The 19,134-nt window shown below is 46.8% G+C and overlaps 1 protein-coding gene across 1 annotated transcript in view; it reads left to right on the top strand.

The window, feature by feature from the left end:
* Nucleotides 1-19,134, top strand: part of LOC147629475 (putative E3 ubiquitin-protein ligase RING1a) — a 67,692-nt gene that overhangs the window by 25,059 nt on the left and 23,499 nt on the right. Inside the window, exons 3-6 of the mRNA XM_086812734.1 lie at nucleotides 7,942-8,000; nucleotides 8,083-8,164; nucleotides 8,374-8,494; nucleotides 8,736-8,777. Coding sequence (XP_086668860.1) covers nucleotides 7,942-8,000; nucleotides 8,083-8,164; nucleotides 8,374-8,494; nucleotides 8,736-8,777 — 304 coding nt within the window. The remainder of the gene's footprint in view (nucleotides 1-7,941; nucleotides 8,001-8,082; nucleotides 8,165-8,373; nucleotides 8,495-8,735; nucleotides 8,778-19,134) is intronic.

Raw genomic sequence — 19,134 nt, 5'->3', positions numbered from 1 at the left:
GAGCAAAAACGCAGGCAGAAAAACAGCACAAGAGAGAGAGAGAGATGTAGGCGTGTAACTCTGCTCTGATATACACAAGAAGATCCCGATATGATACAATGAGTGGTATGGGGGTGGGGGCCTATTTATATGCCCCCACAAGTGCAGTCGGCCTGCTGAAAAAGGCTCCACGACTGCATATGCAGTCGGCCAGCAGCATGCAGCCAGTTGGCCAACTCTGAGGGTCCACGACTGCATCAGGTACAGTCGGCCAGCTCCAATACACACATCAGATGTAGTCGGCCAGCATATAGATCCTCCTGCCAACTGAGGGCTGCCTCCCAAGCCACAGAAAAATGGGAAAAAATAGGGGGAAAATGCGGGGAGTGAGGAAAAATGATAAAACACCTGATAAGGGCGGGCACACCCACAACAAAGGCCATGGTGTATAAAACTGGACAGGGGATGACTTCTAACACACACACACACACATATATATATATATATATACACACACACACACACACACACACACACACACATATATATATGTATGTATATACACACATAAATATATGTGTGTGTGTGTGTGTGTATATATATATATATATCTATAATTGTTAATTCCTTTCCTTTTTTGGAGAATTTATCATCAACGTACAAAAGTCAAAACCATCTTTGGATTGTATGTATATATATATATATATATATATATTCCTTTCGTTTTTTGGAGAATTTATCATCAACCTACAAAAGTCAAAACCATCTTTGGATTGTATATATATATATATATATATACATATATATATACAATCCAAAGATGGTTTTGACTTTTGTAGGTTGATGATAAATTCTCCAAAAAAGGAAAGGAATTAACAATTACATGGAGGGTGTCATGTGTGGGGTTGTTCATGTGGAAGAGAAGCTTGATGAGGGTTTGGGCGAGCATGTGTGTGCGGGATGACTCGGGGTGGCCCACGTGGGCCGGGGTGGAGAGGCTATGCATGAGGGTGTGAGGAGGGAGCTTCTAGCATGCGTGTGGAATCTATATGTAAACACATGGGCGTGGGTGGGCCCATGTGGGCCCCACAAGGTGGTGTCGGGAAAAAAGAGGGCGGGAGAGTGGAGATTGATAACGAGGGAGAAAAAATGATATTATATAGCATATATATGTATATATATATGGTGTAGCATGGCTTTTGTATCTATTAGGTATGAACTCTAATAAATACAATATGGTGGTGTAAATAATATATATAGTAGTATCATAGCATAGCTAGGATAGGACATAGTAGGTTGGGTGCAAAAGGAGACTTTTAGGAAAAAGATATCTTAGGCATAAATAAATATGAGGAAATAGACTTAGGATTTATTTACTTGTGCAAGTATATATATATATATAAAGATGAGAGAAAAAATATGACAAATAGTATGTGGTAGAAATATACATACTTATAGTGTAGTTATAGATATAGTACCTAAGGGGTTTTGAAAAGGTAGAAGGGAGATGGGGGGGCAAGATTTTGTGCATTTTTTCCAAGTCCTATGAGAAAAAATTAATACATGGGGAATTTCAATTTACCCTGTCTCAGCGCATCGACTTTGTAGGTCGCCCAAGCTTCTACCCATTTTGTGCAATAATCCGTGGTAGCTATTATGTATCAGGCTTGAGTGTATTTGGCTGTTGGACTGATGGGTCCAATGAAATCTATGTCCCATTTCTCAAATGGTTGCAAAGACACAACTGGGTTCAAGGGCATCCGGTCCTTGAAGCGGGGAATTGCTGCACGTTGGCACTCGTCACACTACTTGACATATTCTGTTGCGTCCGCCATTAGAGGGGGCCACCATAACCCAGCCGTGAGGACCTTATGCGCAGTGATATTTGCTGCAAAATGCCTCCCAGCACAGGCAGAGTGAGCCTGTTCAAGGAGGACATACTCGTCTTCTCAGACACAACATCGTAGAATTTTTTCTTTCCCTTGTCTATAAAGTTGGCTTGCAATGAGTTGGTAGGGGATTGCCTGTTTAATTAGGCGACGGCCTCGGTCTTTATTGAGGAGGGGATCCACTGGCAAGCTGTTGACTGAGAAGTGTGCACCTCCTCGTCCTATTCAGGAATCAAGCATAGTTGAAATAGGGTGGCGTTTGTAAATCATCATCTACCCCCATTGGCGGTTTGCCATTGGGAATCCTTGACATGTGGTCTGCTAGAACATGCTGAGAGTCTTTTCTTACCGTGACGGTGAAGTCGAACTCAAGCAATATAAGCAGCCACTTGGTGATTCTGTCTTTCATACAGGACTTGTTTACCAGGTACAGAAGAGCTTGATGGTCTACGAAGAAACAAACTTAGTCGCCAGAACATAATGGCAAAGCTTCTTGACGGTGTAGACCATGGCTAATCCTTCTCTCTCGGTCGTGGTGTAGTTCCTCTCAACTTCATTGAGTTGGCGGTTGGCAAAGTTGATGGGGAAATCCATCTTGTGTTCTCGTGGTTGGGCTAGCACACATCCAATGGCAAAAGCTGAGGCATCGATGTGGACATGGAAGATAATGTCCTAGTTGGGGGACCTGAGAATTGGGACACTGGCCAAGGTTTTTTTGAGCATTGTGTAAGCCCGTTGGCATTCTTCAGTCCACTCGAAGATGATCAAGAGTCCAAAAAGAGGTCGAGCAATATCAGCGTACATAAAAATGAATCGCCGATAGTAGCCGACGTGCGCTGGACTCCCTTGAAGTTGGTGGGTGGAGGCAGCTCAAGGATGAGCCGCACTTTGTTATCATCTGTAGAGATTTTCTGCCTGGAGACAATGTGTCCCAGGATCACTCTGTGTCGAACCGAAAATTGACATTTAAGTGGGTTCAACGAGATGCGATACAGCCTGCACCTTTCTAACACTTTGCGCAAACAGTCAAGGTGTGCCTTCCGGGAGGAGTTGACACAAAGGTCATCCATAAAGACCTCAAGGAATTTTCAAAGGAATTCCTTGTAAGCTGTGCACATGAGACGTTGGAAGGTACTGGGGGCATTGGTCAGCCCGAAGGGCATAACATGGTATGCATATGTGCCCCATTCAGTGGCAAAGGCTGTTTTGTGTTGATCCTTGGGATCGATCAGCACCTGATTGTATCCAAAGATTTCGTCAAGGAAGCTGTAAGCTTCCTTTCTTGCTACGCGTTCTAGCACATGTTCTATGAAAGGTAAGGGATAATGATCCCTGATGGTAGTGGCATTGACCTTTTTTAAGTCTACGCACACTTTGACTTTTTCGTTCTTCGTGGGCACTATTACAATGGCTGATACTCATTCCGTATGCTCGATTTCATAGATGAATCTGGCATCAATGAGTTTGTCGATCTCTTCTCGGACCATCTTGGAGTATTTTGGGTTCATCGGATAAGCCGTTGTTTGACTGGCCTGGCTCCTTCAACCATTAGAATGGTGTGCTGGACTACTTTTGGAGGTACACCTTTCATGTCCGTGTACTTCCAGACGAAGTAATCCTGGAATTTTGTCAGTAGAGCGATGAGCTCGGTCTCTTCCTCTATAGAGAGGTCTTCTCCAATATATACTGGCCTTGCGTCTTCCCTCGGGCTTGCCAGATTTATCTCTTTGACCTTGGCTGGACCATCATAAGAGGTCCTTGGTTGTCCACTGTGAGACCTTTGGACCGAATCATATTGGACAAATCTGTCAGCCATCTGGAAGGTCTTGAAATGTTTAGGTACCTATCTGGTCTCTTCGGCTTTAGCACTTTCTTCGTCTACTACCCTTTTGGCTTCTTTTTCTGCCAGTGCTAACTTTTTGTTGCGTGCTTTGCGTGTTGAGCGGCAGAGCTTTTCTGATTTTGGTTTGGAATCAACGGGTTTTGCTGGCTATGGGATGGTCATGTGGACCAGAAGGGAGCTATTGGCGAACTCTTTTTGCCATATTTCGTTGAAGTGGTCATGTGCTTCAATAGCCCCAACATACTTCAGCCAGTGGTTGTCTGAATCGTCTGGGAAGACATTGTTCGGGCCTGGGAAATCCATCAGGCTTGTGAGTCCTATGGGAGCGTGTGTCCCTTGATGGATCAGCTCTAATGGCATGTTTGAGTTCTTGGGTGCGACATTGGGCAAGTATGCTGAGCTAAGCATATATAGAGAGGTGACAACCTCGGCCAGGATGCGACAACAGGACCTCATTGTGCTACTCCTTGACTTTGAAAAAGCTTACGATAGCCTCCCCGTTTGTTGAAGCTTAATAGTGTTTTATGTACTGTTACTCTACTCCTCCCAAGAGCCAAGAACTGTGAATGAGATTTCTAGAGGGCTATGAGCCAGATGGGATTCCCCATGGGGAGTCTCAGGACTTTATTCAGCATCTCACAGCCAGGTTCTCATTCAGGGAGCTGGAGGTGACAGATTCTCCCTTTCCTACTCGGTTCGATAGGGCTGTTCTCTGGCACTGTAAGACCACCAAGCACTTAAGTGACGATGCCAAGTGCCCAGTGGAGTGCTCTGCACACTAGACAGGGTCAGCTCTTCCAGCAGGTTGGAGGAATGAGTAAGTACATCCCTGGTCAGCATAACCCAGTAGCAGATGTTCTTAGTAGAAAGACTAGCATCCCGACTAGTCAAGAGTCTACCATTCTCAACATCTTTAAAAGATCAGTATGTCGATTTCGTAGAGTTTGGTACTCAACCCAGTTTGGCCCTCAATTTTGAGCCTGGCCATTATTCAGTTCACAGACAGGCCAGTAAGTTTAGACGAGATATCCACTTCAAGAAACGGGATAGGGTCTATCAGTGCATCATGAAACATAGATTGAAACAAGTGGGGAAATGTTGTCCCAAGCTTTCATTCTGTAGTTTTGGCCCTTTTCCAATAGTTAAGAAGTTAAGTGATGTCTCCATGAAATTAAAGTTGCCTACCAGTTGGACAATGCATGATGTTTTCCATGTTTCTTGGCTAAAACCATATGTTGGTCCAGAAGTGTTTGATGTTTCAAATGATCAGCAGCCAGACGTGGTAGACGAAGCAGAAGTTATTGAGCCTGAGCAGATCCTTCTTCATCGATGGAAGCATGGTTCCGGTCGACAGATACGTCAGTTCTATACGAAATTCCGAGATTGAGGCACCCACGAAGCCGTATGGCTCGACGAGGAGTTCTTCCAGGAGTACCCCCAGTTATTGGCGGACTACTTGGAAGCCATGAACCTGCCGCCAAGCTAAGCAGGAGGGAATGTCACATGCACTCTGCACTCAGTACAGGGAGATTGATTGCGTGATTAAAAAGCCATAATCCAGGCCTTGGAGAAGCGACTACCACTTCCATCCTCTCCACTGCCCCCCCCCCCCTCCCCCCCTTGCCTATTCTCAGTGTTGGCTCTCTTGGATGCTAGAGTTAGGGTATGGATAGCAATGAAGCACACACACTCTCACAGGAAGCAACATGACTAGGAGCCGGAGTGGGAGAAGTACTTGCACGTATATTGAGTAATGAGAAAATGAAGTACAAGTATAAGATATAGTGTAGTGTCCTTTCACACTACATGTCCAGGGTGAAAACCCAATGGGAAAAAGTACCCCTGGTAAGCCCATGTTCACACATAGCACTCCTAATATGTAAGATGCCTTCAAATCCCCCCTGGAATGATGTTGTGAATCTGTACAAGGTAGCAGATCACTCCTTAGGGTGGCTTCTCTTTACAATAGGGTATCGCCCATGAAGAGGATCTCCTTGGAAGTTCAGATGTGGGTGATGACTCCTGCAAAGTCGTCGACGATGCGGGAGCACATCAACAAGTTGCAGGCTCTTCAACAGGAAGTTCTCCAGGCAAGGAAAGAGATATCATCGGAGGATATGGCCATAACGTTGCTGTCATATTTGCCCTCTCAGTGCTCAACCTTTTTTTCTTTGTTGATTACCAGTGGCAGGCTTATCACCATCACATGGGAGGAGCTTGTGCCCATGGTCTTGGACCAAGAGGAAAGATTCATGAACCCTCCATAGGGCGGAGGTTCTGAGGCCTTAACTAGCCAATGGTCGAAAGGCCGTAATAACAACAATAAGGGCAAAGGGAAGGCTTCATCGGAGAAGTCTTCTGAGAAGAAGCCCGACTCAAACCGAGAAAAACTGAAGGCAGAGAGGACCTGTAATGATTGTAGCAAGAAAGGGCACTATTGGAGACAGTGTCCTAAGCGGAGCACCGAGACGGGTGCAGAATCCTCAGCAACAATCGTGAAGACTCCAGCTTTTGTGCACCTAGAGGTTATGGACACCGTTGTTTCATCTTCTTCGTGTAGGGAGGAGGTTGGAGGACTCTCCACTATGGATACGCGGGAGTGGGTTCTAGATAGTGGTGCTTCCAGGCACATGGCTCCTTCCCGCACGGCTTTACAGGATCTTCGCAGGTATTCTGGTCACATCCTTATTGGGGATACATCCACTATCCCAATTCATAGTGAGGGCAGATTGGAGATAGTTCCCGATGGCAGGGGAGGGAAGCATTCCTCCCAAGTGTTGTATGTTCCATCACTTGGTTTTTATTTGTTGTCAGTGCATCAGGTTTGCAAGACTGGCATACGGGTGGAGTTTGATGAGCATTTTGTTGCTCTTCGGGACAAAGCAACAAGCCAGGTAGTTTGGGAAGGCGGAGTGGAGAATGGAGTTTACAAACTTTCAGCACTCTCTCTCCCAGGTCCTCAGTTTTGTGAAGAGTGACAATCTCGTAATGGCCACTTCACTGTGGATATGCGGCAGGTGCAGGCTTTCTCGGACAAGATGGTGGATGGCTTGCCAGATGATGGCAGCAGTTGGTAGGAACTTTCCAGTACAGATGTTGGTAGTTCTTGTGCTCGTCAGTCAGAGGAAACTTTACAGGTAACCTATGCTCTGATGTCTCGTAGCATTCGGGACAAAGCAATTCCTGTAGTTGAGGAAGCTCTTTCCATGGAGACCTATTGGAAGGCCAGGCAGGTGGCAGTTGATTACTTGTAGGAGGAGGTGGATGTTGCACATTCTCCAGGCTTTGTGGTTCCGGATTCAGAGGGGGTGGTTTACAGGTGTTTGAAGGCCTTGAGTGGTCTTCAGCAGGTTTCCAGGACTTGGTATCCCACCGTAACAGTTGTTGATCCTTGTGAGCGGACGGGAGCTTCCTGATGAGGCTGTTGAGCTCATGTTTGCAGAGGACTCTTTGGGAGACAGGATTGCGTATCTTGTGGTTTGTGCAGCATGCGAAGGATCTTAGACTCTTTTACACAGGAGGGGGATTGATGGATGGAGTTAGACTCTAAGGATGGAGTCACTCAGTTTGGGGAGGAGAGCCAGACACGAGGACCTTGACATCAGGCTACAGTTTTTCCCTTGGCTCAGGAGCGGTTTCATGGAGCAGTAAGAGGCAGCCAACTATTGCCTTATCATCGACAGAGGCAGAGTACTGGGCTGCTTGTGGTGCTGCTTGCGAGGTGGTGAGGTTGCAGAGGTTACTTGGCGGGATTGGGTTTCCACTGGTGGAACCCGCGATCATCAAGAGGCATTTTGTTCGTGAAAAGATCGTTGTTGATGACATCTTGCTAGAGTTTTGTTCGACGGAGGACAGTGCGGTGGACCTCTTCACGAAGTCTCTATCTCAGGCTATGCTCCGGCGGCACTCCAGCTCACTGGGGTTGGTTCCACATCCAGGAGCTGAGAGGGGTTGTTAGGAGTCATCTCCTGTCTGTATATTTACACTAGGGCCTGTGTTGTGGGTGTGCCTGCCCAATTTAGGTGTTTTGTCATTTTTTCCCACTCTCCATATTTTTTTCCTATTTTTTCTGGTGTGGGAGGCTGTCCTGTGCCTGATTCTTTCAAACCCTCAAGTAGCTGCTCAATAATAAAAGTTACACCTTGCAGTACATATTGACCATAAACTCAAATAACATTTTTTTGCCTAAACTAGCTTACAAAGCATGCGTATTTCTGTGCTTGCTTACAGGTTTGTTGAAGTGGATCTTTCTGACATCAGAAAGGACGTCCAATGCCCGATTTGTCTGGGTATGTTGTGGACCTTTGCATTTTCATCATGCTTTTGGACTCATCTGTTCTTTGCATTTGAGCATTAAAAGTGAATCTTCAGGTATTATTCGAAAAACAAGGACTGTGATGGAATGCCTGCATAGATTTTGCCGTGAATGCATAGACAAATCCATGCGGCTGGGGTAGGCTCTCATTTCTGGGTCCAGGTTGTTTCTTAATGGTCGACTTATGCACATAGCACATTCCAACTTTTCAGTCTTAAGATAATGACCTACCTTGTTCTTTTTTCTGTATTCATATCATGATAGAAATAGCATGTTAGTGTGGCTTGTACCCTTTTCAGCCAAAATCCTCAGACATTTTTGTCTTTTTTTTGTGTGATCCTTATTAGGAACAATGAATGCCCAGTTTGCCGCACACACTGTGCAAGCAGACGCTCCCTCAGGGATGATTTGAATTTTGATGCCCTTATTGCAGCTTTGTACCCAAATGTGGATACGTATGAGGAAGAGGTATGCAGCATGAAAATAGAGCTTTAAGGAGTTCCTTGTCTTGCAATTTGACATAAACATGACACACCTTCAATTACTTACATGGAGGATTTCAGTTGGACACATGTCAAAACTTTCAAGAAAATTATCTCCAGTATATCAAGATTCAATGTCCATTCTTTTGAAGCTCCCACTTTCACTTGAAGAATTAGCCACCATATGCAAGGACTCATTACCTTTTGACTTGTCCTTATGGGTGCAGGAGTTTGCTTTACGTGAGGAAAACGAGCGTCGAAATAAGCAAGTAAGCTCACATAATGTTTTGTTTCCCACTAAGCTACCTTGCTTTATGAAAAGGCTGAAGGCTGTTAGCATGTTCCAACTCATGCTCTTTGATTTTACAGTTTCTTTTATCCAGTCAAATGTTTGATCGATTTGAACTTCTTAGTTTGCTTGTAAAGAACTTTCTAATAAGACGGGTTTGAGGAGTATCAATTCCTCTTGCACTGCTTGGATTCTGAGTCTTGTTCGAATGTGTGGTAAGTCGCCTGCTCATGTGCATGCACATTGAGAGAAAATGCAAACGGGGGACTTGGGGGGTGCTTTGCGGGATGAGGAGCAGCAGAATGAGGACGAGGACAGAAAAGTGTATTAACATTTTACAAAAGGCTTATGAGACCAAGGCAATGCATGAAGAGTGTATCTATCAAGCACATTAGCATGGAAACATGTTAAGAAAGGTAATTGATCACCTCATAAAAGATGCTAAAAATAGACGACTAAAAAAGTTAGATACAAGGGTGGCATAATAAAAGGCAGGTGGCTTTGTTAGAGGAGACCTGCAAATACCCATTTAGTTTTTTCTCCTCAAACTCTGCAATAAAAGTCTCTTGGGCACAAGCCGCCTGTGATGCATCTTGAAACCTCCCTATGATCGTGGTACCTATCTTTGCGTGCTTGTCTGAGGTTGTCCGGTGAGGAGAGGGGTTTATTGTTGTCTATGGAAGGCTAGATGGCCTATGAGACCAAAGTGGTACAGAATGTATACAATCTGTAAAATTTAGGATGCCTAAAGCATTGCCTAGGTCTATCATAACAAAAGACAAAAACGAAGTATGATGTGGAATGAGCATGTGAATGTCACATGGTGGATTGCAAACCTCAGTGAGTTTTCTTCTCATGCTTTAACTATGAGCTTACTCTTTGTGAAGGCAATGGGGTTACAAAGATGCATGCGAATGATTTGTTTGCATGGGGGTGTGTCTTGATCCATCTATGTGGTCTCATACACTTTTTTCAGGAACATGTTTGTGATTCCCCTTTGTATCCTTTGCAATCTCTTGTGAGTGAATGTGGTCATGGAGAAGGACACATCATGTGAGATTTGTGGGCAGATCTTTCGGCAAATTTTTTGGCTATTTGGCAGCATTTCCTCCACTTTACCAGAATTTGATATTTTCATTGCATGGACCAGATTTTGGGTCCTATGGTCCATTTATCATGCAAGAAATCAGCTGATCTTTGCCACACAAGATATTCCCTGTTTTGCTTTCTTTAGGAAATCCCGTCTTTTCTCTCTTCTTCCCTTGCAGCAGCCACTAGTGTTCTTTGAAGGCCGTTGAATTTTAGTTGTCTCATAGTTGGACCGCTGGGCTTGTAACTTACTCATGTTTTTGGTATTTTGATTGTGGGTTTTCTCCTCCACTTGGAGGTTTCCCACTAGTAATATAACGTACTATAAGAAAAAAGAAAAAGAAAAAAAATTATATACAAGCTGAACTGTGTCCACAAGACTGAGTGGACAAACTGATTGCCAAACGCAAGGACAAAGCGACCAATCGCTGGGCAGAACCGTGCATAAGCTGTTGACGACTGTGAAGCTATCTTCGAGAGAAATACACCAGCCCAAGGCTGAGGGTAGGTGTGCTGAATACTCTTAAAGAGATTGAGATTCTTTGCCTTGGGCTGAAGGCACAAGTTAGCTTGATGATCTCTGAATTTTACCATATGATCTTTTTGGGATTGAACATGGCATACCTTTTTATATGCTTCCAGGATGCAAGTCGGCTGCCTCAATAGCCTGTTGGCCAGCAGCAAATGCCCACGACTAGCAATAAATGCTGGTCGGCTCATTGGATTGCTGGTCGGCTGGCTGCCTGACCTGGCCGACATAGTCTGGCCTGGCTGACCACCTGTCTGGCGTGGCCGACTAGTGCCCAAGCCCACAAGGACCTGGCCGACTGCTTGTATAGGCCACATAGTCACAAGGGACGGGGGACGGTGACGGGGGACGGGGACGGGGACGGGACGGGGGACGGCCATAAGTAGGGAACGGGGACGGGGGAGGGAACGGCACTCAAAAAATACTTTTTTTTTAAAATTTTCTACTCTGCACTTATTCTACTTTGGAAGCACATCAAAATGAGCACAAATTTACACTAAAATGCTAAGATTTTGAGTCATATCAATAATTAAGTAGATACAAAATGAGTCATGACTCAAGAGTCAGGACTCAGGAGCCTTAAGGAGGCAAAATACAAGGACGGACTCAAATGAGTCAATGACAAAAAAGTGCTGAAGACTAGAGGCTAGAGGCTAGAGCTAAGTAGTAAGGCCCATGAATCATGATCCATGAATGATCATCCACGTGAAGTGCTCGCCTCATGGTCATGGGTAGCTTGTGCAGCTGCCAAAGAAGCATCAAGCTCATCCTCAGTCTCATCCTCACTGGCATGCTGCTCCTGCACCTCATCCTCCCGTTGCTCTTCTTGTTGACTCATCTCCCACTCGGTGAAGGAATCTGCCTTCTTGGTCATGCTCTTGCAAAGCATTCGCAAGTTCGCGCTGACGAAGACAAGGTCATTGGCACGCTCTACCCCGAGTCGGTTCCTCTTCCTAGAGGCAATGTGGCTGTAGGTACTCCAAAGTTGCTCCAAGCAAGAGGAGCTGACGGCCTGGCTAAGTATGCAGATGGCAAGCTGCTGCAGCTCCGGTCCATCTGAACCAAAGTCCTCCCACCATAGAGCAGCACCAACTTTGGAGCGGTCAACCTGTGCATCATGACAGCCATAGGAGCCATGAAACGACCTGTACATCGAAAGCTGGTCCCTGATCTTGCGCCCTACCGATGCATCAGGCACAAGACGATCCAAGATGATCCTCCATCCAGCGCTCACCTCCCGGTCGCTCTCCTGCTTGTTGCCTTGGAATTCTGGGTCCACCACATAAGCTGCTGCATGCAATGGAGAGTAGTAGGAATTCCACCTTCCTAGACACAAGGCATGGATCTCCTCGTATCTGTCTTCGTCAGGCACGAAGTCTTTCAACTTCTCTATCATGCGATCCATGGCCTCGTAGACCTTGCCTATGCACGGCTGCATAGCGTCTACAATCCTCAACAGGTGGACTATGGGCCTCACCATAGCATCTGTGGTCTTCACACGCTCCCACCAAGAGGCGTCATCCGCCCGTAGCCTACACTCTTGGCCAGTGTTTGTATGGGACTCTTGCATGGCGACAAACTCGTCGCTAAGGAAAAGCCCCCTCAAAGCACCACTACAATCCTTCAACCGGCCCAACATGAGAAAGTTGCAGGCGAACCGGGTGTCGGAATATTTGAGAAGAGAGAGACAGGACCTCTTGTTGAACTCATGCCGAAGTCTTTGGTGGTTGAGGACAAAGGAGACCATGGTGTTGGCCTCCTCAATGAGCGGGCTGATCCATGGTAATGCCCCGATGTCCTTGAGGAGGTTGTTTAGGCAATGAGCCATACAAAAGGACACCGTGACATGTCCATACATACCTTGGAGAATAGCTCCCGCCGCCCTATTGGAAGGCTCCCCATCCGCAACAAAGCCCACTACATGCTCGGGGCCAACGATCTCCATGGTGGTAGCCCACTCCGCCGCAAGCACATCCGCGCTCTTCCCAGTGCGCCGGATGCATCATGAGATGAGATGAAGTACATCTCTCCACGGGAATATGCAACCATGCCGTGAATACTCCTCTTGCGGGTGTCACTCCATCCATTCACAATGAGGGAGACTCCGTTCCTCTCCCATTGCCGCTTTGTGTTGTCGGCCGCTTGCTCTACAATGCGCTTCTCCTTGTCGAGCAATGTAGTGCGCAAGCTCTCGGATGAGGGGGGCGTATAGGTTGAGCCATACTCCCCAATCTTCTTAACCATTACCTTGAAGTATTCCGACCTATTCAAGAAAGTAATTTACTAATGAGAAGGAGACTAGGATGATGAAAACATGAATGATGAATTGGCAATGATCGATTGCACTTACCTAGCCGCTTGAAAGGCAATGTGGTCGTGGAAGAAGAAGCGGGCCACCGCCATATCCACCTCCTCCTTCAACTTGGGGTTCCAATTCTCCCCAAGTGTAGATTGTCGCCGTGGGCCACGTAATGATTGAGAGGCCGTGGAGATGGAGGGTGCCGGTGTCGTGGATGGAGTAACATTCCGACTTGATGGCGAAGGTGATGGTGTGCATGATCCCGATCCACCACATGACTCCATGGTAGAGGCTTGAGTTCCTCTCCCCATCGTCGCGGGATCCACGGCCACTCGTGGTGTCCTTCTTGTCGCTTCGACCGCTTCGTAGACGCTAAGCTTGTCAAGAAGTTCCCGTCTCTTCTCGGGCGTGACATTCGTGCAAAACCTCACCTCATGCCCACTCTCATTCAAGAGGTGGGCTCGCACTTTGTCGGCGCCACCCGTTCGCCGGTACAGGCAAAGCTTGCATACCCATGGCCGAGAACCGCCTCCATGAACGGATGTGGTGTAGTTTACCTCCTCCCACCATGTCCATCCCGTTGTCCTTCTACGAGAAGCCCCGGCACGTGAGGAGGATGCCATGGTTGAAGATGGCTTGCCGCTTGACTCTTGAGCCTTGAGGAGTGAGAGAGAGAGAGAGAGATAGAGAGAGAGAGAGAGCCTTGAGGAATGAGAGAGAGAGAGAGAGAGAGAGAGAGAGAGAGAGCCTAGAGGCTTGGAAGTTGGAAGACTCAAGAGGCTTGAGGGAGAGGTGAGAGCCTAGGCCCTAGAGCTTGGAACTTGGAAGAGACTCGAGAGAAGATTCAAGAAGCTTGAGCAATGAGCAATGAACTTGTGTGTGGCAGCTTGTAGCCTTGTAGAGGTGGGCTCTTATATAGATAGGCAAGAGAGAGAGAGGGCCAAGGCCCAACAGCCATAAACGGCTAGTAGAGCCCAAGCCCAACAGCCATAAACGGCTACAATGGCAGGCACGCGGCAAGCAGGCGCAACGGCCAGAAACGGGCGCAACGGCGAGAAACGGGCGCAGGCGACGCAGGCGCAACGGCTATTTGCCGTCCCCGCACAGGCCGTCCCCGACAGCCGTCCCCCGTCCCTGCGCCGTCCCCGGTTTGAAACGCCCGTCAGGGGACGTCCGTCCGTCCCCGTCCGTCCGCCGTCCCGTGTTGGCGTCCCAGCGTTCCTAGGCACCGTCCCCGCCGTCCCCTGTGACTATGATAGGCCATATGGCTTGTCACCTGGTCTTCCTGGCTGGCTAGGGGTACTAAGTACCCCTTGCAAGGCTTGCCCAGGTTAGGGGCTGCCTTGGGGCTGGCCTTAGAGCTGGCGTCTTCTACTTGAAATTTGACTGAGTGCTTAACATGCATCCCACTACTATGGCTAACATTTACACACACCTATATGATGAACACTTGCTGAATTCTCCACAGTGGGTTAAGAGGACTGACCTTGCAAGGCTTGCCCAGGTTAGGGGCCGCCTTGGGGCTGGCCTTAGAGCTGGCGTCTTCTACTTGAAATTTGACTGAGTGCTTAACATGCATCCCACTATTATGGCTGACATTTACACACACCTATATGATGAACACTTGCTGAATTCTCCACAGTGGATTAAGAGGACTGACCTGACACTGACCTTTATGGCTAGGAGACTGACCTACGTAGCTTGTGCTTGATGTGTCCTCGGATTGGGGCTCACAAAGGGGTCATGGCATACGACAAAATATCCTAAAAGGTACTACTTGTGTATATGATTCTTACACTGTTGATGATAAGCTCTATGGATTGCCCGAGGAGATTGTCAGTGACCAGGATTCCAAATTCACTGTCCCATTTTGGCAATCGATGTTCTCCAAATTGGAAACACATTTGAGTATGTCATCTTCAGATCATCCCAAGTCAGATGGTTAGACGGAGAGGATGAACCAAACTATTGAGGATATGCATAGGGCATATGTCTCCAAGAGATAGTCCAAGTGGGAAAGGTATCTTCCACAGTTTTAGTTTGCTTATAACAGTCCTAAGCATGTGGCTACTAGTTTTAGCCCATTTATGCTTATGTCCGGTTATCAACGAAGTCACCAGTTGCTGTAGGGCTACACGGGGGTCAAGTTGCAAGTGGCAGGAGATTTCTTGCAAGGTATGTAGGATATGCCGAAAGTTGCAAGGGAAAGCGTAAAGAGTGCTCACGATCGCGCTTAGTTTTATGTTGATCAACATTGGACCGTGAGAGTTTTAGGAGAGGACATGTGGATGTATCTTAAAGTCTCAAAGGACTCTAAAATGATAAGGAGTGGCAAGCATTACAAATTATCTTCTCAATGTTGTCATCTTTACTAGATCACAAAGAAGATTAGTGATGTGGCTTACCGGTTAGCACTACCTCTTGAAATCAAGATTTGCCTTGTATTTCACATTAGTCATTTGAAAGAATGTTTGGGTGAAGTTGATGAGATTGTGTCAGTAGAGGAGATCCCTAACCTCGAGGACATGACTAGGCATATTCCTATGGAACCCGAGTTGGTTTATGTAATTCAGCCTTGAAGGTTGAAATTTGGTCAATATCGGGGCTTGCGAGTAGCATGTCTCCAAAATATAAAACGATGATCAACAAATCTTCTTTTGTGTCTGACATAGAGGGTGCTCTTTGTTGGACTATTATGAAACCCGTGTGCAACCAAGTATGCATGTATCTTCTTGTACCATGCTTTGGGAGCTTGCTTAAGGCCATACAAAGCTTTGTGTAACTTGCACACTTTGTTCACTTGACCCTTCTGAACGACACCACGAGATTGATATACATAAACTTCCTCATGCAAATCACAGTTCAAGAAGGCGGTTTTAATATCCAACAGATGCACATTACATCCATGGTATACAGGCATGGCAATAATACACCTAATGGTAGTCATACGAGAAGTGGGAGCAAAGGTCTCATCTTAATCGATGCCCTTCTGCCGAGCATGATCCTTTGCAACAAGCCTCGCCCTGTAGCGGTCAACGTGTAGCGGTCATGTGGTACCTCGCCCTGTAGCGGTCAACGTGTAGCGGTCAACGCTACCACATGACCGCTACCACATGCCTTATGCTTGAGCTTGTAAACCCACTTTGTACCAATGGCTTTCTTGTCACAAGGCAAATCAACCAAATACCAAGTGTCATTCTTGAGGATTGAGTCGTACTCATCCTGCATGGCATGCATCCATTATCTTCTTGTGCTTCCTCAAAGGAAACAGGTTGCTTGTCATCTCGCAAGTGGTGGCAATGAGAGCATGATCCACATAGTAACCAGATGCATAGTGAGAGCTTGCACGTGTCCTGCTGGGCAGAGGACTTGTGATCTTGCTATCACAAAGTGTATCCAACAACCATCCTGACACCCGTTTGGACGTTTGAATGGCTGTCAGTTGCTCATACACTGCATCATCCACAATAGCCTCATCAAAGGCATGGTCTGTGAGCTGTAAAATGGGCTGAATCTCAGCCAAAGCGGGTTGATTTGCAGCTAGTGGGGGCTGAATTTCAGCACTTGTTGAGCAGCAAAATGCTCCACATGTGGCTGTCTAAGATTGTACAAGGGAAGAATGGTGTCAAAGAGATCCTATGAGCATAAAACTTTGATGGTTTTTGCATGAAAGCATGGGTTGTGTGGTACAAAAAGGTGACTTAAAAGTTTGTACATCTTGTAGGCCCTTGGTCTACCCTGTAGGGGTGACCTTTGGCCTTCTACATGCTACTATTGACTGCTAGACTTCAAAAGGTGAATAATGAATGCGAATGATGGCTTGTGCTTATACATGGGATAGAGATGCTGGTCGGCCAAGATAAAATGCAACATTAAATGCTGTCTTGTTTCACACGTGTGGCCTCGATGCTGTCGTTGCTGCTGACGGCTGCCCATAGTGCTGCCGATTGCTTCTTAACCCATAAACTAGCCTTGCTACTCTTCTAAATGTTGTCCTCAACAGGGATTATGCTGTTCATGCTGAGGTTTAGGCCATGGCACGGGTGTGCACGTGATAGCTGCAATCATGTACGGGGCATCTGTCATCAACGAAACGGACAACTAGGCCGGACCCAGTGACGGCCGAAACTGATAGGAGATTCTTGTTGATTCCAGGAACATACAATACACTTGAGACCGTGATTGTCCCACCATTGGCAGCAGCAAGCACAATCTTCCCAACTCCTTTGACATCATAAGAGGAGTAGCACATGTAACAATACCCCCATTCGGTGCTTCTCCCAATGAGGCAAATAAATGGCACTGTGACGCAATGTGCTTGCTAGCACCATTGTCAAAGTACCATATATAAGAATCTGCCATCGATAAGCATGCATCATGTAAAGAAGGATAATAGCTACACTGAACCTGGAATGCCCGGTCGTCTTGAGCATAGTTACATGTTTCCTTCTTTTCAGTACTAGGTGCTGACGCATCGGCCACAAACAATCTCGAGTCTTTCTTCTCTTTTTCTTTTGCAAGCCTCTTCTTGCATTCATTAATGTAGTGATCTCGTTTCTGACAGTAATTACGTTTGTCCCCTTGGGCTTCTCGTTGTCACTCTTTTAGCATCCTTGCCAAAAGAGGCGGGTGATCCACTTTTTTGCCTATAGCCATTGGCACTAGATTCTTTGCCTTTGCCTTTGCCATTAGCAACAAAAGCCTGATCACCAACCCTCATACGAGACCTGTTTATCTTGGGGACTTTCCTCATGCAGACGCAAAGAAACAACCTCACTAAACGAAAAAGCGTTTGCATTGCCTTTCATGAGCAATCTGAGATTAGTAGCAAATCCTTGATACCAGCCAGGTAATGCATTGAGTATAGAAGTGACGAGAGCTATCCGGAATGATCTCATCAATGTTGGCAAGCCGCTCTCGAAGGTCTTTAACCTTCGTCAACATAGTTGTTTCTCGTACGCGTACGAGCAGGTTCGTACGGTACGATATGGTCGTTTATAGCCGTTTCGCTGCCACCTGCGCCGTTTCTTTCGCCGTTTTGCAGCCGTTTGCTGGCCGTTTTTGGCTTGCTTTGTGGTCCATGTGTTTGCTTGGCCCATTGGACATGCCACATGCTTAAAAAATGCCCACCCACTAAGCTTCTCTCAAGGCTCTAGCCTCTCATTACTCAAGTGAGTCGTGACCATCAAGCCCCCCCCTCTCTTGAGTCTTGCTCAAGTGACCATCAAGCCCCCCTCTCTCTCTCTCTCTCTCTCTCTCTCTCTCAACTCTCAACTCTCAACTTTCAAGCCACTCTCTCCCCCATAGGCCCTCTCTCAAGCCTCTCTCTCTCTCAAGCCTTTAGGCTCTCTCTCTCTCAAGAGTCAAGACTCAAGCCTCACTCTCTCATTTTCTCAAGCCTCTCTCTCTCTCTCTCTCTCTCTCTCTCTCTCTCTCTCAAGCCTATCCATCTCTTGAATCTTCTAACTTCTCTCTCTCTATTACAATGACAAGGGAGAAGAATGAAGCCTTCAATGTGCATGCTATCCATGTAGAGAAAGCCGATGGAAAGTCCAAGTCATATAGGTGGACTTGTTAAGTATTGTGGCAAACAATACACAAGTGGAATTACTAGGCTTCTCCAACATGTTGGAAAGGTGGGGGGGCGAGTTGCGCCATGCAAGGAAGTCCCCCTTGCTATATCCGATGAGATCTTCAACAAGATCAAGGGTGGATTGGATGCTCACTATGATAGTGGTAGAAGCTCAAGGGCGGCTGATGAGGTCATTTCCCCGCCTTGTGATACATCCTCCCCCGCCGCCTCCATCGGTGCCACCTCCATCGGTGCCGCCTCCGCCTCCTCAAAGAGACAAAGGCTTGAGTCTCCCATGAGGCAAGCCACTCTAGCCCAAGCCACCGGGCTCTTCTTCTCTATCACATCTCTGAGAACGGCAACGGCTGGCGGATATAGAGATTGCACGCACCATTATTGAGTGCAATCTCTCATTCCATGTGCTCATGGTAGATCAATGGAAGTCAATGGTGAAAGCCATTGCAAATGTGGGCCCATGTGAAGGATGGACCGGCGTCTCCTATCATGACATGCGCACGAAGAGGCTTGTGGATGAGAGGGAGAGAATCGATAGATCTCTCAATCCGGTGCGGGCGGCATGGTCCAAGTATGGGTGTAGCATCCTCTCCGACGGATGGAGTGACCGGAAGAAGAGAGGCATCATCAATATACTTGTCTCTTGCCCTCTTGGCACATACTTTGTGCGGGGCGTGGATTCCGGAAAGGTGGGGAGGAAAACATCGGGTGCATTCATATATCGCCATATCAAGCAAGCCATCATGGAGGTAAGTTTCAACTTTCAAATTGCACTCAAGTCTTTAGAGTTTAGGCTTTAGTATATGTGATATGATCATATGTGGCTATATCAT

This window comes from Cibotium barometz, chromosome 18 (assembly GCF_041138505.1).
Source record: "Cibotium barometz isolate CiBa-2024 chromosome 18, ASM4113850v1, whole genome shotgun sequence".
NCBI lineage: Eukaryota > Viridiplantae > Streptophyta > Polypodiopsida > Cyatheales > Cibotiaceae > Cibotium > Cibotium barometz.
Note: the sequence above shows the minus strand (reverse complement) of the source record. Positions and strands in the feature narration are given on the sequence as shown.